Source organism: Uloborus diversus, chromosome 5 (genome assembly GCF_026930045.1).
Source record: "Uloborus diversus isolate 005 chromosome 5, Udiv.v.3.1, whole genome shotgun sequence".
Lineage (NCBI taxonomy): Eukaryota > Metazoa > Arthropoda > Arachnida > Araneae > Uloboridae > Uloborus > Uloborus diversus.
Window position 1 is genome coordinate 90,754,078 of NC_072735.1, and position 23,534 is coordinate 90,777,611.

Consider the following 23,534-nt stretch of genomic DNA (forward strand, 5'->3'; position numbering starts at 1 on the left):
CAAATCACCTCCGTACAAATCATCAGCACTGTCGAAAACCTGTTTCGAGTATTCAAATCCCAATCCTGATGCAGATACAGTCAACATTGTCATTAGTGTAGGATGAAGATAAGGCTGCAATGACGAAAAAGAAAATAACTAAGAAAAACACCGAGAAAGGCACCCCCTACTGAAACTGAATTTATTTAAGTATAATTGGTATGTGTATTTTTTTTTAAAAAAATTAACTTGGTAGTTAAATATTACTTTTAGACAGGCACCCCCCCCCCCCCAAAAAAAAATCTGGTGCTACCTGTTTAATGCAATAAACACTCATTTAAATGTAGTAATGCTACAGGGTTAAAAAATGAAAACATATTCAGATGGAATGAAACCAACTCTTAAGAAGAAACAAAAGTTTATTTAAAAATCAATTTTGCTTTTGTCAAATGAAACCCTAAACCTACCAAAAAAAATAATCACAAGAAATAGAGCATTATAATATGTAAAGGACTTTCGTATATAAATATCAAAGATATATATAAGCATTTATTTTCATCACTCCACCAACAATCCTTTCAATATTTTTTGAGAATTTTGCTATTTTTTTGTCATTTTTCTTTTTTTCATTTAAAGCATGGCTTTCACGTGGGTTTTTTAAACATTTTCATTTTTTTTTAAGAATTTTTTTTTTTTTTTTGTAAGCAACAGAGTTCTTATAGTGAAACACTTTAGGCTTCTTTCTTGATACCTCCTGCAACAGATAGGGTTTCCTTGGCATGATGGGCTTGGAGTACAGCGACAGCTTCTTCCACCTGAGGCAAGAGAGAGAGAATACACCATTAATAAGTTATTTTGTCCACAATTTTGCTCAAATGCATGACAAGAGCTTAGGGTTTTAAAGACACTTGAGGGGGGGGGGAAGACTTGCATACTACTGAAGTCAAATTTTCACCATAATGGGTCAGTTTAGCAACCTATTCAGCAGACTATCACAAGCTTCAACATTATGAAAATAAAGAACTATCATTAGCTTCTTTTTTTTCTGTACTGTTAAGTATGCATACTGGACTGCAACAGGAAAATTAGCCTCCCACTGTAGATCAATCATCTATATTTTAATGCTCAAAACGATGAGAACGGCACTGTTTGAACCACAATTTCTAGAACAAATGTGTTGGATCTTTCTACTGATATAAGTAAATTTAAGCGTAATTCAGACATCGTCCGCAAGTCACGTTCGCCACGTAAAGTGGACAGATGTACATTTTCCGAAAAGGGAGAAGCATTCATATATTGGGGAAACGCGTAAAGCACACGGCACTATTCTCACCCAATAGGAGAGCCCGCTAATCTTGTGGGAACCAATGAGATGCGATTCCCAACTGTACAGTCGTCAAATATATAGCTTCTCGTCACATTTACGGATTCCGTACAATACGGCTTGCTGTCATGGCAACCCGGGGCAACATATTATATACCAAATTTCATCAAAACAAAAAATGGTGCAACACGAAAACATCTAAAACTCTTTGACTTTACGTGGAATGACATATTGTTGCCAAATCGGTTTCGGTGTTTAGAGACGGACTTAATTCACTCTAGCTCTGAAAGCCTAATATGACCCAGCAACTCTTAAGTTACTGTTTCAGAAATTGTATCAAAAGCAGAATAATACTTTGCGATGTTGTTCTGCAAAGTAAAATCATTCGACAAAAAATTTTCTTGGAAGATAAATTCATACATTAAAACTTATCTTCAGAACATTGTCAATTATAACAATTAGCTAATTTAACCGTATACTGAAAAACAAGGCCTTTTTTCAAAACACCATGGTTCTATAATCAAGATTGTTTCATACTGAAATCTGGAGTATGAGAGGAACATTTAATTTACTTGTTCAGTACTCTGTTTTACTGCAGAAAAAAGCACAAAATTCATATTCAGGCACACATTCTTGGCTGAAAACGAAAATGCTAAATGTCTTCACTCTCTGCACTCTTCCTTCAAAAATCTAGGAAATTTGAGTGCATCAACAGCGTTCTAAATATCTAATTGCACTAGAAGCGTTGTTCTCCCTCAGATTAATAGCACACAGCCAATAGTGCAACCAAGAGATAGCTACACAAAGACGTCGAACAAAAATGTTTGCCTAAAATAACCAATCATTTACGGATCGGTCACCCAGGGCGCTTATGGGGCATAAAGGAGCAGGCAGTCAAAGATGACTTTCTGCAAATATTTCCTAGCTAAAGATATGATTTTGCAGAAATTCTGTAAATTTCGTCAAATGGTAGTAAATCCAATGTTCTGGCAAATAACGTATAAAACCAATTCGACATTTGTACTAGTTTTCAACCAAATAAGCATCCATTGTAGGAATTTTAGACATACTCCTAATTTGAGGAAATCTGTATCTGCGTAGAATTTCTGAAAAAATACATTTTTGGTTAGAAGATATTTGATAAACCGAGTTCTGCAGAAAATTAGTTCGAGGTTTTCCCCCCTCACATTTCAATGGAATTGTTCTGCGGTTCAGTTATCTGTTCTGAAACGTATGTCTCACATTTACAAGTGCTGTTTGACCACGGATTGTATGTAATCTGGCAATCTGCCAAGTAAAGACGATTTCATCTGATTCAATCTAGCAGGGAAGATGGGAAAATAGCGATGGGATATTGATACACGCGTTTTGTAATGTCACTAGGGCCTTATTCATTTATTGCATTCTCAGAAATAAAGTGAGGGGAAACAAAGATAGTAACCATGGAAACAAAAAGAAAATAAAATATTTTCATTTCCTTCAGGAACATAAAAGCAAAATGGTAAGCTCAAAACTTTGTTGTGAATAAATAAATCAATTAACTTTTGCTGTGAGAATAGAGATAGAATCTACTTTAGTTTTAAAAAATGTTGTTGCGAGCAAATTTTCATTTTTACAAAACTAAGGCTAAATAATAGAGATGCAAAAGTGCACATCTGAAATAAACCAATTAACACCTCCATAAACTAATAGATACGTCCATTTCCGCCCATAAACCGGATATTAGCCTTTCCATGTAATCGATGGTCAAACTGTATTCTGCTTTGGGGACTAGTAGCATTCCGCATCGTAAATCGGAAATACCGGGACACGAAACAAAGAACAATGCTCACCTTGGCCTTGAGCGATTCGTGATGCTCCAACATGTGCAGCAATTCCGAGTTGTCTATCTCCAGCAACATCCCGGTGATCTTTCCGGCCATCTCGGGGTACCAGCGGTGGATGACGGGGAACAGGCGCTCGCCCAGCATCTGCTTCTGCTCCTGGGCGTTGGCTTCGGCCAACATGGAGGCGGTCAGGGGCTCCTGCCCCTGGATGTGCACCGCCTGTTGGGCCACGGCCTGCTGGGTGACGGCTTGAGGCACGGCCTGGGGCTGGGGCGGGTTGCGCATGTTCGAAGTGTACTTGTAGGCGGCGGGTCGGGCCTGGGACACGCCCGCGGCCGTCAGGGTGGCGGGGCGAGCAGCGCCCACTCCCGTGGGGCCCATGGCGGCCACCCGGTTGCCGGAAGCGGCCGCCGCGGCGGCGGCAGCGGCCGAAGGCTGCTGCCCGGTGATGGGGCGAGCGTTCATGCCGGCACGCATGCCGGGATTCTGGGAGGCGGCCACGGCGGGCCTGGCCGCGGCTCTCGCGAACGGAGCGGACTGCATCGCTTGGAAGGCTGTGGAAGAATGAGAGAGTCATTACACCACTAATTTCTTCAACTCAACGCAACATAGATTGAATGAAATGAAAAATCTATTTTCAGTTTTCTTGTTCACAATATATTTAACAGGGATCGCACTAAGGATTTCGAATTGTTCGCCATAAATTAGCCAAATTTGTAAAGTGTTAGCCAAATTTCAAAAGTCTTAGTCAAAGACTAACTTTTACTCTTTTTAATGTGTTTTTGTCTGCAGAAATATTTAATCAGAAAGTGAAGTATAACTTAATTTTTGACAATTTTTTGAGGATAAGGGCAGGGGTATATCCACGAATTTGTTCGTTTTTAGGAATTTGGTGAGAAAAAAAATGGAAATTAAGTAGTTTTCCTGCAAATCATATGCAATTTTTCAAAGGAAAAAATGGCTAAAAACAATTTTAAGTGATATTTATCATTCTTTAATAAATTTGAGAGTAGAAATAAAAGCTTTCAACGAAGCAAAGACTGCATTCCTATCCTACTCCGATGTTTCAGATATTGAACACAATGAAACAAATGCGCCATACAACACGGCAGCCACCAACACTTTCTACTCGGTAGCCATGCTGCGCACTCGATATCCAATCAGCGAGAGGCAAACGTCATGCTTCCTCCGATCCAATGCTAACGCACACCTCAATCTGCTCGGAGTGGTCCGAGGATTAAACAACTTTCAGTGATTGCTAAGTCTGGGAGTTTTGTGAAAGGTTCGATTTTAGGGGTCGGAATTTTGTGAAGGGTCCGTTTTTAGGGGTTCAAATTTTGTGAACGGACGTAATGTTTATCTAGATTGACATCTGAAGGGAGATTTTTTTTCCCTCTGTGTATATTTTAGAAAATTTTCTGTTCGCCAATAAATTCGCCAAATTCGAATTATGTTCGCCGATTTTATAGCATTGGCGATTGCTTAACGCGGTCCCTGATTTAAGCTTAATTTTGTTTATACTTTTAAACAGCTCTCATTTTCGATTACTTTTTCTTTTTTTGCCATTATTGCACAAGCTTGATAGTTTGTTTTACAGGGATGAGAGCGGTCAGAGAGCAAAAAGGAGGAAATCCAAAAAAATTTTGTAAAAGGGATGATATCCAAAACCGCATCAAATTAGAACCTAGAAGCCATGATAGTCAAAAATTCAATAAAAAAAAGGGCCAATTTACCAGTTTTAAAGGTAATATATATTTAATTAAGTATAAATAATAATTTTGTACAGTTTGCTGTATTGTACCATTTCCTGCAAGAGTGTTTAATAAATAAATCTAAAATTTGAAAAAGAGGCAACAATTTCTAACCCCTGAGTTATTGAACAAAAGGTTGGGAGAGTCAGAGGTCAATCTTGGCTGCATCACACAATAGTGTCAACTTTTCATATTTTTTTAGAGAAAAATACATTATTTTCATTAAAAACATTTGAGCTTATCGTGTTTATAGAGAGAACATAAATTTTAAAATTAGGTCTGTTTGTAAAGTAAAAATTTACAACAGAGAGAAAAATCAAAAATTTCTCTATGTAGTACAGCATACTTTTCATAGTAAGAATTGAAAATATATATATATATACATATATATATATGTATATATATATAAACGATTGGTTATCTTTTTCCTTGCACTGGAACCCAAAATTTGTCTTTAAAAACATCCTAATACGATTTCGGAATCAAAAGAACAACTTGCAGCCGCCTCATTGAATCATGAAATCTCAAAATGTTTAATAGGCTGTAAAGCCAAAACGGCTGAGATTCACAATAAATATTTTTTACACTTTCTTAAATACACAAAAAAAGTAACCATGCCTAGTTTCAACAAAATTCGAGATTGTGTGCTATGAGACATTTTTTGATCACCTTTTGCATTTTTTCCAAAATAAATTAAAGAAACAAAAATATTATTGAAATAATGAATAAAATAAGCAGATATAAGTTAGCATATAATGAAAAGCCACCCAACATTAAAAATAATTTAAATACTTGCAGGATGCAAAAAGATTGTAATCTCAAACGAAGCATGCAAATTTCGGCGCAGCACGTGTGTGACATCGTTGGCATGATTCCAAATCATACGTTTTTGGCAGATACCGCGGAGGATGAAGATTCGAGAGAGGAAAATAGAAAAAATAAGAAATCGGGGACAAAAATTTGAAAGAATCTTATTTTCCGATTTTTGAGAAAAATAAGGCTTGAAAGAAGCAAAAAAAAAAAAAAAAAAGAGGAAAAGGAGGAAAGGTTCTAATAGTCAACAGAAAAAGCCGGAATTCAGGCAAAAGCCGTAAAAATCTCATCCCTGGTTTTAACTAAAATCAAGTTTAAAAAAAGATAAATTATAGAAATTAAATATGTGGGCATTCGGCAGGGGTGTTAGGGGACTCCAGTAACATTTTCGGAAAACTCTTCAAATGTGCTTACAAATATTACCCGAAAAAACATTTTTAATGATTTTTTTTAAATAATTTTCCAGTTGTAACATGTGTTGAATTTTTGAATCACAATATATGGTGGCATGTCAAGAAATCTTCCTAACTTTTTGACGATATTTTTTTCAAAAAAAGAGGGGGGTGGGGGGGGGGTTGAATTTTTACAGCAGACAAATAAAAATGGTATAGTTTTTTTTGGGGGGGGGGAACCTACATTAACATATGCTTTGGGAAAATACAGTGCAGAATTGCACTAAGTAGTTTTGTCACAAGTTGATGCTGAAAACAATTTGGTGCTATTGGCTGAATAGTTGTAGAATTCCTACGCATGGGAAGAAAAATTGGTTTCAGTCCGTATTCTTATGCAATACATGGAGTTCTACACTCGTTTGGTGCATGGCTAGAAACTGGTGCCATCTATTGAGAACAAAATGAAACTTTTTGTTAATTGATTGAATAATCTAAAAAAGGGCAAAAATTGGAAGTAACTCCTTAAAAACTTGGAACTAGCAAGTGTATTAATTTTTTTTTGTCCATGATATTTGGGCTGGTATGAATTCCACAAAATGTTATTAATACATTAGTATATGGGTTGTATCAGTACAAAGATCAATCAATTTAAAATTTGAAATGCATTGTTGTTAAGTACAGACGTACCTCCATACATCGAGCCGAATTGCCAAAAATTCAATACATAGAAATTTTGATATATAGAAGCAATCTTAGTTTATCTCCTAAAACATTAAAACTAAAGCTTATTTTTGTGTATGAAACCGATTTCTATTTTATACGAGCATTGGATTAAAAAAAAGTTAATACTTAAAAAATTTAATGTGTGAAACATTTACTGGAGCACTGCATTGTTTCTAAAAACCAACTGTAATGTTGTTTCATGTTTTTGAGAGAAAGTTTTCTATAAGTTTCAGTACTTTTATTACGGCTTTCCGATTTCTCACGACAACAAGCACTCTGCTTGAGGAAATACTAAATTTACCAGAAACGATGCTTTTTGCGCCTTCATACATCTTCATTCTTCGGCAATTCAACTTGATCCGTAATATTAGGGGTTTTTCGTTTTGACATTGTAATCGAGAGATAAGTAAAAAATCAATTTACTTAACTTGAATGATTTTCACCGAAGCTAAAAAGTGGAATGATAATCAGACAAAAGGGATAACTTGAAACTCATTTCACTGTATTACTGGCTGCAACTAAGATTTGAAATTACCTTTAAAGAATTTAAGAACTCCAGAATGGAACAACGACCTATCAACACACCCCTCAACCCCAGATCTCTTATGAGTTTTTTAGCAACCTTTACGAAACATACTTTTCTCCCCTAATCTTCATTTTTCATGAGACAAACAGGCTAAAGTGAAAAAAAAAAATCAACGAATGTCTTGGAAAAAAATATTGATATACAGATATTTTTTCAATATATAGAAAGAATTTTTATATCTAATGGACATGAAAATTAGCTGGGATTTCGATATATAGGAAATTTTGATATGGAGGCTTGACTGTAATTGTTTTTTAATGTGTAGCAATTTTTTTTTAACCACTAAAGTTTTACACACATAAGAATCTTAGCATACATGTAGAAGAAACAGCTTTAAGTGCTTGCAAAACAGATGAATTTTCTTTTACAATAATTTACTTTACATCTTTTCCCTAAATTTAACAGAAGTTTAATTGATTGAAGAACCAAGGTCTTACCTGCTGCTGGTTGTGCACCAGGTCTTATTTGAGGCTGAGTTGGCCATCTTGGAGTAGCTCTCATCTGCGCCATTTGTGGGAAATAACTTCTCTGGGCTTGAGGCATAGTGGGGACAAAATAGCCAGCACTACCAGGATTGAACATTTGACCAAGCTGGAAAGACATTAATTTTAAGTAGCGCATTATATCCAAGTAAGCAATAACACGAAAAGCAAAAAAAATTGGTTAACTTAAGCACAAAAAAAAAAGCAAACTTTCCAGAAGGGTTAAACAATCCCAAAACTGCCAGTTTTCCAAGAGTCTTGGAGACAGACATTAAATTCTAAGAATTTAACAGGACAAGGAGACATTCTAGGAGCAAAACTTGCTCCTAGAATGCGTGGTTGTATTTTTTTTTTAATTTCAAGGGCTAATAAGCAATCAGCTTTCCCCTCCTTTTCCTGATTAATCGCCAATCCGTTCTATTGAAAATACATAAGAAAACACCTTTTAGAAAAATAGGGAGACAATTTAATTGTAAAATGGAAAACTTAAGATCAGAAGTTTAAGATCAGTTCCAGCAACTTCACTTTTAAAGAAAAATGCAACAAGCAAACAAACAAATACAAGACTTACCTGCATTCTCATGCCAGCCATGCGTTGCATGTACTGAGAAGCCAAATGCGCCTTACGTTCTTCTTTGCGCTGAGCCAAGGCAACGTACAACGGTTTGGAAGCGACTATTCGTCCGTTCATCTCGGTCACTGCTTTGGTGGCTTCTTCTGGTGAGCTGAAACAGACAAAGCCAAATCCTCTGGAGCGGCCGTTTCCATCAGTCATGACCTGGAAAAAGATACATACCAAATAAATGATGTAGCTGACCTAGAATGAATTACAGAAGAGTCTCCAAAATCCAAGGTAATAAACTCGGATTATCCAAAAAAATACTGTAATAATTCACGATTAAAATTTTACACTATTTGTAAAACATAGCTATGTGTATCTTTTCTTTCTTATTTAAAAAAGAAAGACGAAAAATTTATCACTTTTATTTCAACATGAATTTAAATTTTGATTATTCTTAAATGAATTTCGACCTTTTTTTCACGATGACTAAGTATTTATGTGTAAATTTTTAGACAACCAAAAATGCATTTTCAAACTCCCTGAATCCATTTCGGCAAGTTTTGTACTGATGTCTGTATCTTCTTATGTGCGCACGGCACCAAGTTGTACATTTCCTTTTTCAAAAAAAAAATTTTGGAAAAAAAAAATAGAACAGACTTCAAAATTGCTCTAAAAAGTTAAAAATAATTTCATTCTTTAAACACCAGCGATAATACTTTTTGAAGTTGGCGCAATCCAGTGTAACCATGCTTTGTTCATATTTTTTTCAGAAAATCATCCAAAGTTACGAACGAAGCATTTATATAGTTACTCAAATATGCTGTAATCAATGCATAATGTATGTGGTCGTGAAGAAACAGAGTCCGGTTAAATTATAGTTGAGTTATATGGCTCGCTTTTGCGCCAACTTCAAAAATTATGTTTAAAAGTATTATCGCTGGTGTTTAAAGAATGAAATTATTTTTCACTTTTTAGAGCAATTTTGAAGTCGGTTCTATTTTTTTTCCAAAATTTTTTTATTTCATTCTTCTTAGTGTATATGTATTTCAGAAATAGTAAGAAGTTACTATCACGAAACTTCACCTTATTTTTTTCATAAAAATATTCCAAACTAAAAAAGAACTATGAACACGCTTTAAACTTTAAGCGATTGACACTAAAAATTTATCTTTGTTAATCTCTGGAATTCATTTGTGTGTTAATTTAATTATAAATATTTAAATATTACGTTGTCTCTTACTAATTTACATTTCACAGCATACAAGTTGCTTGTGATGCAATCCTGTATCTCCTTACTTGGCCACGATCATCTGTTACTGGCATAGATGATAACGATAAAAATACTACTATGTATATCTATATATATATATCGGTGAGGCAAACCTAACCTTGTAGCACTGTGAAGGCTGAGCAGATCCTAATCACTGCATTACCTCGCTTCCAGGTAAATTTATTCCCACTATAGGACAGTGACAATGAAGAAACTTAATGCTTGCTTCAGAGAAGCCTCTATTCAAAATTATCAGTACAATTTCTATTAAAATAACTGTTGTATGGCACCAAACTTTTGTAACAATGGGTTTTATATTTAATCATTTTATAGGGAAATTTCATGAAATTTACTGTTTTTTGACCGTAACTTTTTTTCTAAAGAACAAATATGGTCAAACAAAGTAATGGGACCTAAGTTGAGCCATCCCCTATCCATTAAAAAAAGAATCATCAAAATCGGTTCTGTGAGTGGACAAAAAAAAAAAAAAAAAAAAAAAAACGGTATGAACTGATAGCCGCCTCCTTTTTGAAGTCTGTTAAAAAATTGCCCTCTGATATTCCAAGAGTGTTACACAGTCTGTATTCTGGAAAATCCATTCTAATTTCAATTTATTTAATGCACTAAGCTGGTCTTTAATGTATGATCCAAACTTGTAGTTTACGAATATTTCATGCCATAAAGCAAGTGTTGTTGATGCCAACCTCTCAAGACCATTTTTATTACTTTAATAAATTTGGTTAAAGAAACTTATATGTGCAAAAGAATTCGATTTCCAGGTTTTAATGTAAAACATTTGTTATGCACTAAATATCCAAATAGAAGTATAAATAAATCCTCTTGAATTAAACGCCTCGGATTTTCGAGAGGCTACTGTATCATAAAATGTTCGCACTGTACAAAGCATTTAATATCATTTAACAATCTTTAAATTTAAACTGAGAAATTATATCCTGCAACCAGTTGCCAAAAATAGGAGGATATTAAAAATAGCAAATGAAAGTGAAATGTTAGAAAAACTAACCTAAAAAACATATACATGACTATTAAGAAATGTATTATTATAACAGAATAGTCATCTTGTAAATTCTTGTGTAAGGATTCAACATATTTCCGAGCACTTTCTAGTTACATTTTGTGCAAAAAACATTTATTCTTGAGCATTCATTTATTCCTTTTTTGAAACGTATTCATAAAATTCAAAAATTCTTGAACGTCTCATGCTTAGTGCAACTTAATGCACTAATTTGAGAAACTTTTTAATTTTAAATTTGCATTTAGTCAGGACTAGAAATTTTGAAACTTTTGAAAGATTGTTGAGAAAGCTAAGTTTTGAGTCTGGCATAGCCACTCAAAACTTCAATGAACTTAATTTTACTTTGTTTGAAGATCCCTCAAGAGAGAGAAATAGTAGGCAGCAAAGCTGCAACTCATACCTTAGCACTTGTGATAGTTCCAAAAGGAGAAAATTCTTTCCGTAGCTTCTCATCATCAATAGCGTCATCCAAGTTCTTGACATACAAGTTCACTCCTTGGTATCTATTTATTCTCTCCATCTTGAGTGCTTCAAATCTCCTCTTGAGCTCCGCAGCTCGCTCAGACTTCTTTTGTGCCCGTCCGACATACAGTATCTTTCCATTTAATTCTTTCCCATTGAGATCTTCGACAGCCTGGGGGAAAATTCACAGAAATTAAAAAAAATATATATATATATATATATATATATATATATATATATATATATATATATATATATATATATATATATATATATATATATTTGGCTAAACAAGTTACCTTTTCTGCATTTTCTGGCTCTTCAAAACTAACAAATCCAAATCCTTTTGATTTTCCCATATCATCAGACATGACCTATACAAGAATAAACAGGAAAAATTTCAAAAATAAGACCAAGAATCCTTACATTTAATTGTAAAATATATGAAGAAATCAAGGGCATTAAAAGGTTTCAATGCTTAAATCAAAGAGTTATGTAGTTTAAAACATCCAGGGTTAGTAAGGAGACTGTAGAGTAAAATCTTGCCTATTTTGCATCCCAGTGGCAGAAAGTTTTTTAGCTATCTGCTTTATAATCTGTCTGCAAAATTTCGGGATGCACTATTCATTCAAATTACATTTTCAGTTTAAATTTTGAAAGACTTATTTTTATTCAAAAAACCCATTTTTTTTATTGATATGTCTATGGAACCCAGATTATGTATAGCTGAGAGTGAACACTGGTAGATTATACTATTACAAGGAATTAAAATGAACCCAAACTCTTATATTTAGTTTTTAAAAAAAATCCTGAAAAATGAAACAGCAGGCTTAACATTTTAAACAGTTGGAGGTAGCAGATTACCCTTCCATGAGCAATACTGCAGACCTTAATAAAATGTTCCTTTGTTTGCGAACTCGAATAAGGTTTTTAAAATTTCCTTTGAAAAAAAAATGCAGTGCACTACTTGAACCCTGCTTCACTAACAGCAAAAAGTATAGCTATATATGTGAGTAGACTTTCACTATGACTTAAATATCATGATTAATTAATGTGCTAGCTTTGCACAACAGAAGTTATTACCATACAATCAACAAAATCAAGACATATTACAAAAAAAAATGAGTAAATAAAGAAAGTTGTGAAAATTTTTTAAAACTGCCTGCAAATTTTGAAAATTCTGTGTGTGTGTGTGTTTGTCTATATTATCTGAGTCTGCAATAACTGATTAGGGAAAAACACTGTTTTGACATCAACAATTCACTATACAGAAATAGCACAGCTAGTGGATAGACATTCAAAAGCCAAATTAAGCCATTAAATTAACTAAATTTTCATGAATAAGAAGAAGGCAAAACAACAAACACTCAGGACAGAACTGACAGTTTGGGCAACATTTTGATTCTTTAAAAATTAGAAATATTTCCGGCAGCAAGAGGCTACAGATTGAACACAAAAGTAGGAGATTCCTGCCTAAAGCAGAAAAGTTGGCATTTCTGTACTTGCTACAGAGCAAGAGTTGATCATTTCAACAACACTCACTTTGTCTTTTAGATTTCCCACAAGCAAAGACAAAAGTACATTCAGGGAGAAGTGATAGGGGCAAACAAAAAGAATTGCTGTTTGACACAACATTTGCCACTTTCATGAGTTAATCATTGGATTTGCCACTCTGATCATCTGATTGGCAATGTTTTTAATCATTCCAGCATAGTGATGTAAAATACCTGGGTATTTATTTTTAGGGGTAAATACCCAGGGTATATACCCGGGTATTTATTTCAAAAATTTATATTCAACTAAAATACTTTTCTGCATGTATTCCACTATGTATATATACAGGGTGTTTTGTTTTAACCTTCAAGACCTCTATTTTTGCAACCGTTAGTCCTAGATTTACCCTTCCAATTGCAAAAATATTCAAAATCAGATGCAGACTTAAGATGTTGAAAATTTAAAGTAAAAATAAAAATGAGTAAAAAAATACAAATTTTAACTTTATACACGGGCGCCAGGTCCTCTGACTTATATTTAGGGAAATAATCTCCATTGAAAAACAATTCCAACAAAAAAAGTTTGACATTAGAATGACCATTTGTGAGCGGTTTGTGTTTAGCAGCGTTTTGTGACCTACACCACTTTATACTCGCCGTCAGTAACATCTTTTGGGGGGAAATATAGCAGTTAATGAGTGTTTATATAAAATTATATGTGTGCAGAGTGGTTTTTCAAATTGTTCGAGGTTTTGCAGCGTGTTTTGCATATCACAGCATAACATTTGCATGAATTTTTGAATAGAAATAAAAAAATGTAAATACCTTGTGTTTTTTATTTAGCCAACCTATCATTCTTCTGAAAGGGTAATAAGTTCCAATCTCATCTTCTGCATGGTCCCTTAAAACTTTCAAATGTAGTATCTCCTTGAGTTTTGATTGCACAAATGTCAAGTTTTTTTGTGTCGGTAAGTTTTAAATGCAGATCATTTCTCTAAATATAAGTTAGGGGACCTAGGGTCGTATAAAAAGTTAAATTTTGTAGTTTTTGACTCATTTTTATTTTTGCTTCAAACTTTCAAAATCTTTATTCTGCATCTGGTTTGAAATATTTTTGCAATTGGAAGTATGCATCTAAGACTAACGGTTGCAAAAATAAAGGTCTTGCAGGTTAAAACAGAACACCCTGTATAAACAACCATATACAAAACAATAAATTTTCCCCTAAAATTTGTATTTTGATCACATATGTAAAGAATTATTGTGTGAAACAACTCAGGAAGCTAATATGATATTCACATTAAATGTGCTGGATATGCTAATCAATGTTGATAGCCAAATTTCACATATAAAAAGCTATTCTGCAAAAAGTAAAAAGCTTAACTGGTTACAAAAAAAAAAAAAAAGCAAACATCTTCTCCAATTATGGCATTGAAAAGAAAGATTCTTTGGTTCACGATATGTTTCTTTCATAATTTCATAAAGTATTTCAATAAAAAATATTATAAACTGTGTAATACATATGTAAGTATCAGTTTTACCAATTATTTCATATTTAGATTTTTTAAAAAAATTTCTCATTCACTTTCTGCATTTTTTTCTAAAATACCCAGTTTTTCGGTGTTTACCCAGACCTTGGGTAAATACCCAAAAAATATTTACCTACCCACTGGGTATTTACCTGATCCACATCACTATTCCAGCACCAAGCAGACAGGTATTATCAGCATGTGCCATACTTGGTTGACTTTCAAATCACTTCTCTGAATGCAATGTAGTAAAATTTTCTACAAACAAATTTAAAATGCAGGTAACATTGGCAGGATTTTACAGAGAACAAGCTAAAGGAGCATTTATAAATACAATACAAAGGACAAAATTTGTGGTCTCTTGAAGGTCATAATATAGAATTCACTATACATAATGTACTTAACTACATTATGTACCAAAACTTTTATTTTCCTGATGAGACTTTGTTAAAAACCTGTTAGCTTTCTTGTCACTTCCTTGAACAACGAAATAAAAGTACAGTTGTCCCTTTTCGAGGCTTTTACTGTTTTTTTTTTACAAATATAGTAATAAGCATTTTTATGCGTTCGTGTAAACTGTTTCCTACATAAAAATAACAAAGTATGTCTTTTAAGTAAGGTAAGCTCTTCTGAGGGCTATAGTTGTACTAGTTGAGGGAGTGGAGGTATAAAATCGTCGAAGAAAGAGTTGAGAATCGCTATCTCATTTTAATCGTTACACACTAACTGAAAAATATAAATCTCTGTATTATTACATCTGTAATTGTAAATGGTGTTCAACAATGTACTAGATTTTAAAGTTGTATACGTGATACCTTAAATGAGGATAAATGTAGAGGATGAACGGGGGCACATACGGTCACTAACTGGCAATTAATTCATCATGGAACAAGTTGAACTATTTTCATAGATTAATAGCAGTGTGTACGAACTGCATGTGTGTATGTAGTTTATTTCCCAATAATTAACAGGGTGATACCTATCACGTCTAACATCTCATAATGAGTGCCATTTTTTAAGTAATGCAAATGTTATGGTGGCTACGTTTCATGTCTAGGGGGTTCTACCTATGTTAAACACCTATTTAAATTGTCCTAAGTAAGTTTTATGCACTCCTATTAGGAAAATATAAGGTTTATAAATACAGAATCCTACTGTACACACCAAAAAAAGAATAAAATATAAACTAATAAATAAAATTAAAATAATAAAGATATTTAAAGTCTCAACACATGAATTAAGCATTACTTCACCACAAAAACAAAGTACCTTAGCACTTGTTATCTTGCCATACTTGGTGAATAATTCTCCAAGTTTTTCGTCATCAAGGTCATCTCCGAAATTTTTGATGTACACATTCATAAATCTGCGAGCCTTTTCTCCCAACAACTTTTCCCTTTCCTTACGAGGAATGAATTTTCCAACAAATCTAAGAGGGAGAAAAAATTTACTTTTATTTAAACACATCTTTCATTCATATTCTGGCAGTGAAGAGTTTTCTTATGACCTAAGGGCAGGGCTGCAAGAAGCCGGCCTTTTCTAAAAAAAAAGGCCAGGCCGGCCGGCTTTTATTTAAAAAGGTGGTTTTTATAAATCATATACTATATTCTTCATAATAATGATCATCTCTGTACACTAATAAAAGAAATTTATGCACAAAAACTGCAAAACATTTTGGACAAAACCCTTATACTTTTGTTGGATGAGCCTCTACCATGGGTGCAAGTTTGGTGATGTGTTCAAGACGGAAAATATTTTCAGCTCCCCCCCCCCCCTGCCCGCATGCAGGCTTAAGGGAAAATTTATGTGTATTAATGTTGTAGATTTTACAATGCCAGGTTTGGAATCTGTTTTTTCGATTTAAATTTTAAGCCTTTAAATTGTAATATTTAAGCGTTTTGACATCATAATTAGAAAAAAATCTAAAATCCAGCAATAAGTGGAGGGGGGGGGGGTCAGGGGGACTCTCCCCAGAAATTTTTCAAATTGAAGTCCAAAAAAAACGCTATGGTAGGCCATTTTGGTAAAGTTTTGGGAAAGGAGGGGTTCAGGAACTCTTACATCAATTATTTCAAACTGATAGTCCCAAAATAACAATATTGGACAGCTTTCAAAAATATTAGAGAAAGGGAGGGGGGGGGGGGGTGCTCTGGGCTCTCCCAGAAATCAATGTTTTAAAAATGAAATTGTACTCCATCCATGGGTGCAAGTTTGGTGATGTGTTCAAGACGGAAAATATTTTCAGCTCCCCCCCCCCCCCCTGCCCGCATGCAGGCTTAAGGGAAAATTTATTTGTATTAATGTTGTAGATTTTACAATGCCAGGTTTGGAATCTGTTTTTTCGATTTAAATTTTAAGCCTTTAAATTGTAATATTTAAGCGTTTTGACATCATAATTAGAAAAAAATCTAAAATCCAGCAATAAGTGGAGGGGGGGGGGGGGGGGGTCTGGGGGACTCTCCCCAGAAAGTTTTCAAATTGAAGTCCAAAAAAACGCTATGGTAGGCCATTTTGGTAAAGTTTTGGGAAAGGCGGGGTTCAGGAACTCTTACATCAATTATTTCAAACTGATAGTCCCAAAATAACAATATTGGGCAGCTTTCAAAAATATTAGAGAAAGGGAGGGGGGGGGGGGGGGTGCTCTGGGCTCTCCCAGAAATCAATGTTTTAAAAATGAAATTGTACTCCATCTTTCATAACGTTTATAAGCTTTTTGAATGCACTATGGAAGGGATGGAGTTCAGGAACCCTCCTTCGGCAATATTTCGAAATTGAAGTTCCAAAAATGCAATTTTAGACGATGTTGGATAATGTTAGGGGTAAAAGCGTTCGCAGCGCCGCACCATTAGTTTTTGCCGATCGTAAACATTTTTATCACTTAGGACATAAGGTTTTAACTTTTGCAACATTAATCAGTTCTGATCGGAATGTCCTACATAAGGTAGCGCCAACAAACCAGAAATGAAGGAAAGGTGGGGGAAGGGTATGGCCGACTAATGATAATGAATTGGCACCATTCCCCCACACAGTCTTCATTTGAAAAAGAATTCTTTTATAAGATAGCATGTGTTGAAATTAGCAATAAAAAATCGCTTCAGTGAAGTAGATATATTTTTTTAACAAGGTATCCTTTCCAATATTCCTTTAAATTTTCAGCATCAAAACATTTTCTGAAGAGAACTCCCGAAATCCTTCCTCTGAGTTCACCACAAACGTCCTAAATTTCAATTTTTAAGGCTTCAGTTTCTAAATTGTTTTGTAGGAATAGTACCCCTCTTACCTATAAACATGACTTATGACAGCCTAAAAGTTTTAATACTTTAATTTTGGAAACTTTTTGAAAGAACCTTCCTACACCCTTCCCCCTTAAGTCATCCAAAGATAGCACAAAACAAAGCTATTAAAATTTCAGAAACGAAAGTATTAAAACTTATTGAGAGAAAGCCTTCGAATTCCCTCTTCTTAAGTCTTTTAAAGATTACCTAAAACTGAGTTCTGAATACTTCAGCTTTGAATATTTTTTGGGAAAGGGGAACCCCGAACCCCCAAGACAGTCTAAAGTTGCTCTTTTAAGACTCCAGTGTCGGAATTTCGCCTAAAGAAAGCCCCTTCCCTCCTTCTTGACATTCCCAAAGACAGCTTAAAAGTTTTAAGACTTCGATTGCAAACACTTTTCGGGAGAGGGTCCCAAATGCCATTTCACTCAAGTCCATTTAATTATAGCCTCAAATAGTTTTTAAAATATCAGCTACAAAACATTTTCATGTTAAAACACCAAAACCATCTCTCATAAATTCACCAAAGATTGCCTAAACTAGTGTTTTTAAGACTCCAAATTTTTGATTTTTTTTTAAACCTCCCCCTCCCCCCCCCCCCTTTACATCATTAAAGACAGACTAATAAGTTTTAAGAGTTTGCAGAGGAGAAATATCAAACTACTCCTAGCTTCAAAAATGGCTTTCAATTCAGTTTTTCGATAGTTTATACTGTAACCCTTAAGTAACCAAGACAACCCCCTTAGATTGTCCAAGATATCAACATTTTAAAACCTCAGTATCGTGGGGCTCTTTGCAAGAGCAGCATTTTTTCGCAAATTCGTGCTGCCGTTATTTTTCTCCTTTTCTTTCTCTCCCCCCCTCCCATATTTACATTCTAGCGATTGTTAGATTCAATGACATTGGAATTTAGTGATTCCTAAAGTCTTTGCCAAAAATGCAGGAACGGTTGCTCATCGGTGTTTCCAACCAGCTTGAGATTTCCTCTCGATTATTTCCAAAATTCCCATTTTCATTGAAATATTCAAAATCCCTGATAGTTTCCGTTTTACCTGGTATGTGGACGCCCTTTGATGTGGCGAAAACATTTCATCTTGTCAGCAATCACTCACAATCGGTGATTCAGATTCAGCTCTTTAAGACATTTTAAGAGTGTACATAATTTTCATCTATGCGTGTAAAGTTTGCAAAAAAAAAACCCAAATGAAAAAAACGAAAAAATGATCGAAAATAGCATGAGAAAAGGCTAAATTTTCAATTAGAGCCAATTATTTCGAAAAAACAGGGAGAATAGCGAGTAACTCATCGGTCTACAATGCAGTGAGTTGGAAATAACAGAGCGATACCTAAAAAAAGTCAACGGCGCGAGTCGAAAAGCCGCTCCTCCACAAGCACGTTGCAAACAAAACAAGCCCATGGCAGAAAACCGAGAGAATATCGATGTAAATTCGTGGTTATGGAATGGTCCAGTAATTAAAGCATATTTTCCAAACACTCAATTTCTCTTTTTTAAGTAAAAACTGAAAGAAAGGCATCGAATTTCTTTCCGTCCCGAAAATTTGTCCAAGACGGAAATCCGTCCGAGACGGAAGGTCTTGCACCCATGACTCCATCTTTCATAACGTTTATAAGCTTTTTGAATGCACTATGGAAGGGATGGAGTTCAGGAACCCTCCTCCGGCAATATTTCGAAATTGAAGTTCCAAAAATGCAATTTTAGACGATGTTGGATAATGTTAGGAGTAAAAGCACTCGCAGCGCTGCACCATTAGTTTTTGCCGATCGTAAACATTTTTATTGCAGCAATAAAATCGCTTAGGACATAAGGTTTTAACTTTTGCAACATAAATCAGTTCTGATCGTAATGTCCTACATAAGGTAGCGCCAACAAACCAGAAATGAAGGAAAGGTGGGGGAAGGGTATGGCCGACTAATGATAATGAATTGGCACCATTCCCCCACACAGTCTTCATTTGAAAAAGAATTCTTTTATAAGATAGCATGTGTTGAAATTAGCAATAAAAAATCGCTTCAGTGAAGTAGATATATTTTTTAAACAAGGTATCCTTTCCAATATTCCTTTAAATTTTCAGCATCAAAACATTTTCTGAAGAGAACTCCCGAAATCCTTCCTCTGAGTTCACCACAAACGTCCTAAATTTCAATTTTTAAGGCTTCAGTTTCTAAATTGTTTTGTAGGAATAGTACCCCTCTTACCTATAAACATGACTTATGACAGCCTAAAAGTTTTAATACTTTAATTTTGGAAACTTTTTGAAAGAACCTTCCTACACCCTTCCCCCTTAAGTCATCCAAAGATAGCACAAAACAAAGCTATTAAAATTTCAGAAACGAAAGTATTAAAACTTATTGAGAGAAAGCCTTCGAATTCCCTCTTCTTAAGTCTTTTAAAGATTACCTAAAACTGAGTTCTGAATACTTCAGCTTTGAATATTTTTTGGGAAAGGGGAACCCCGAACCCCCAAGACAGTCTAAAGTTGCTCTTTTAAGACTCCAGTGTCGGAATTTCGCCTAAAGAGAACCCCTTCCCTCCTTCTTGACATTCCCAAAGACAGCTTAAAAGTTTTAAGACTTCAATTGCAAACACTTTTCGGGAGAGGGTCCCAAATGCCATTTCACTCAAGTCCATTAAATTATAGCCTCAAATAGTTTTTAAAATATCAGCTACAAAACATTTTCATGTTAAAACACCAAAACCATCTCTCATAAATTCACCAAAGATTGCCTAAATTAGTGTTTTTAAGACTCCAAATTTTTGATTTTTTTTTAAACCTCCCCCTCCCCCCTTTTACATTATTAAAGACAGACGAATAAGTTTTAAGAGTTTGCAGAGGAGAAATATCAAACTACCCCTAGCTTCAAAAATGGCTTTCAATTCAGTTTTTCGATAGTTTATACTGTAACCCTTAAGTAACACCCCCCCCCCCCTAGATTGTCCAAGATATCAACATTTTAAAACCTCAGTATCGTGGGGCTCTTTGCAAGAGCAGCATTTTTTCGCAAATTCGTGCTGCCGTTATTTTTCTCCTTTTCTTTCTCTCCCCCCCCCCCATATTTACATTCTAGCGATTGTTAGATTCAATGACATTGGAATTCAGTGATTCCTAAAGTCTTTGTCAAAAATGCAGGAACGGTTGCTCATCGGTGTTTCCAACCAGCTTGAGATTTCCTCTCGATTATTTCCAAAATTCCCATTTTCATTGAAATATTCAAAATCCCTGATAGTTTCCGTTTTACCTGGTATGTGGACGCCCTTTGATGTGGCGAAAACATTTCATCTTGTCAGCAATCACTCTCAATCGATGATTCAGATTCAGCTCTTTAAGACATTTTAAGAGTGTACATAATTTTCATTTATGCGTGTAAAGTTTGCAAAAAAAACCCCAAATGAAAAAAACGAAAGAATGATCGAAAATAGCATGAGAAAAGGCTAAATTTTCAATTAGAGCCAATTATTTCGAAAAAACAGGGAGAATAGCGAGTAACTCATCGGTCTGCAATGCAGTGAGTTGGAAATAACAGAGCTATACCTAAAAAAAAGCCAAACAGCGCGAGTCGAAAAGCCGCTCCTCCAAAAGCATGTTGCAAACAAAACAAGCCCATGGCGGAAAACCGAGAGAATATCGATGTAAATTCATGGTTATGGAACGGTCCAGTAATTAAAGCATATTTTCCAAACACTCAATTTCTCTTTTTTAAGTAAAAACTGAAAGAAAGGCATCGAATTTCTTTCCGTCCCGACCTCCGTCTCGAAAATGTGTCCAAGACGGAAATCCGTCCTGAGACGGAAGGCCTTGCACCCATGGCCTCTACCTAAGCTGATGTTTTTGACACTAAAAAATAGCTTCCTTATAACCTTAAAACACTTTTATGCAATAATTTGTCACTTTTCACACTTTTTTTTTTGACCTTGATGCATATAAGTAAAACAGAATGAAATTCCGCATTCATTAAACATCATAGTTTATTTTTTTGCTGCTGTAGATTAATACCTTAATATATTTGAAAACAAAAACCAAATGACATAAATGGTTTAAACCAAAAAAAAAAAAAACTGCCTTTTTTCTTCTAGAGGTCAAAATCAGACAAACCCTTTTTTCAAGTACTTCCTTCTTTCCATAAACAAGTACTTCCAAAACCCAAAAAAATATTAAACTACTAGTTCCTGCTGCTTACTGCCCGATATAAAAATTATTATCAGTTGGCTCAGTTTCACAGAGGCAACTATTTATGTTACACACCTACAGACCTGCCAACCTTGAAAAATAAAAAATCCTGCAATTTGCACGAGAAAATCCTGCAACTATTCCAACGAGTACTAAAAAATTGTGATCAACACATATTACAACAAAATTGCATTGAATACTAAGGAAGCAAATTTTGTAATATTTACCGGAGTTAATTAATTGAGACATTCCTAATATGATTGAATACATTCCATTGATTGTTGTTCTTACTTTAATATATATTTTATTAACATCTTGATTAATAATTATGGTTATTCTAGAATAATATTTTATACACATATTTAAATAATTCTTTAATTTTTATTTAATGTCAGTGCATGATTTGACTCTTCTCAAAAAGTCAGAGTCAAATTTCTGATCACAGCAGTGACCCCTTGTATGTTGTGTTCAATTAAGGACGATGTGAACAAACACTCAGCTTGGATACCAGCATTGGAAGAGCTACTAGGTCGGGAAAAACTCAAAAGTTTGATTATTTTCAACACTTTGTTTACTGTCCAGGTGTTTTTTTCATGTGGATATGAGAAATAACATCTCCTTTTCCTTTATGGGCTATGGACAAATCGCAACAGCACAAAGAGCAAAACGCAAACTGTTTACCTTTTCTTGATTCTATAATGAATGGATGATCAACACTGTAAGACTTGTTTCAAGATAGAATTATTTTTTCTTCCAGACATTGTCAAGTTCCACCAAAATTCAAAACTTTTCCGTCGCTTTCTTACCATCCATTGCTTACGCACTCAGCAATAGCTAATGTAAACAAAGCAAAGTAGCAAGCGCACGCGAACACGTTATTTGGCACGATGCCAAACATCTCAAACCATCCTGCTGAGTGGAAAGATTTGGGGTCGCCAACAACGGGGAACAGCGTTGAATTTGGCGCTGCCACAGAGCGATCTATGACGTCATGTTGAATAGTGATCCTCATGTTGAATAGTGATCGTTAGAAGGGGAACTTAGAGCTGCTATGCCGACGCATCAGCTAAGTTTAGAAATTTTGGATCGGATTTTTCATTGTTGCACTGCTAGGGTTACCACGGTAAAGTTTTTGATTTCGCCAAATTTGCCGAAAATTCACGTGTTGCTAATAATTGCTCACAGTGAAAAATCACCAAAAGCGATAACTCACCAGAAAAGACAACCACTCAAACACGCGCTAAGATCCAAAACGGCTAATCTTAAGCTGATGCGTCGGCTTGAATATATAGGGGCCTTAACTATTACATGGCTTGGTTGGCTTGCAGACTCGCGGTAGGTAAAGGAAAGTCGCCGTCCACAATGGAAGAAAATTCGAATCCGTACCGTACACGTTGTTTTGATTACCGACGGAAAAATCAGAGGATTTCCGGGAAAAAATCACAAAAATCCGGTAACCCGGAAGACGCGGCAAAAATCCGGCATTACGGGGCTAAATCCGGAAAGTTGGGAAGTCTGCACCTATTAACAATTGTAGATCTAAAGCATTCTGGCAGAGCTTAAATTCATTCACTAACATAGTTTAGTTGGCTTTCTTATGTATTCTTATTAGGATATTATTATTTTTAAAAATGTTTTTCACTTTTCTTCAGAAAATAAGAAAATAGTTTTGGTGATTTGAATTCCATTGAACTAAACTAATTTCTTAATGTAGTTTTTTTTTTTTTTTTTTGCACTGAGCGAACTACCAAATTTTTATTCTTGTTTCATGGAATTTGATTAAATTACAGTAAATATACCCCAAAATCAAAGATTTTCCCTATGATTTAGTAGGATATTTTCCC

The 23,534-nt window shown here is 34.8% G+C and overlaps 1 protein-coding gene across 1 annotated transcript in view; it reads right to left on the reverse strand.

The window, feature by feature from the left end:
• Nucleotides 1–380: 380 nt before the first annotated feature.
• LOC129222031 (polyadenylate-binding protein 4-like) overlaps nucleotides 381–23,534 on the reverse strand; it is a 35,813-nt gene continuing 12,659 nt past the window's right edge. Inside the window, exons 4-10 of the mRNA XM_054856448.1 lie at nucleotides 15,498–15,657; nucleotides 11,506–11,580; nucleotides 11,145–11,378; nucleotides 8,448–8,654; nucleotides 7,832–7,985; nucleotides 3,136–3,683; nucleotides 381–794 (exon numbers count right to left, since the gene is read on the reverse strand). Of these exons, the coding sequence (XP_054712423.1) occupies nucleotides 711–794; nucleotides 3,136–3,683; nucleotides 7,832–7,985; nucleotides 8,448–8,654; nucleotides 11,145–11,378; nucleotides 11,506–11,580; nucleotides 15,498–15,657 (1,462 nt within the window). The 3' untranslated portion in view covers nucleotides 381–710. The remainder of the gene's footprint in view (nucleotides 795–3,135; nucleotides 3,684–7,831; nucleotides 7,986–8,447; nucleotides 8,655–11,144; nucleotides 11,379–11,505; nucleotides 11,581–15,497; nucleotides 15,658–23,534) is intronic.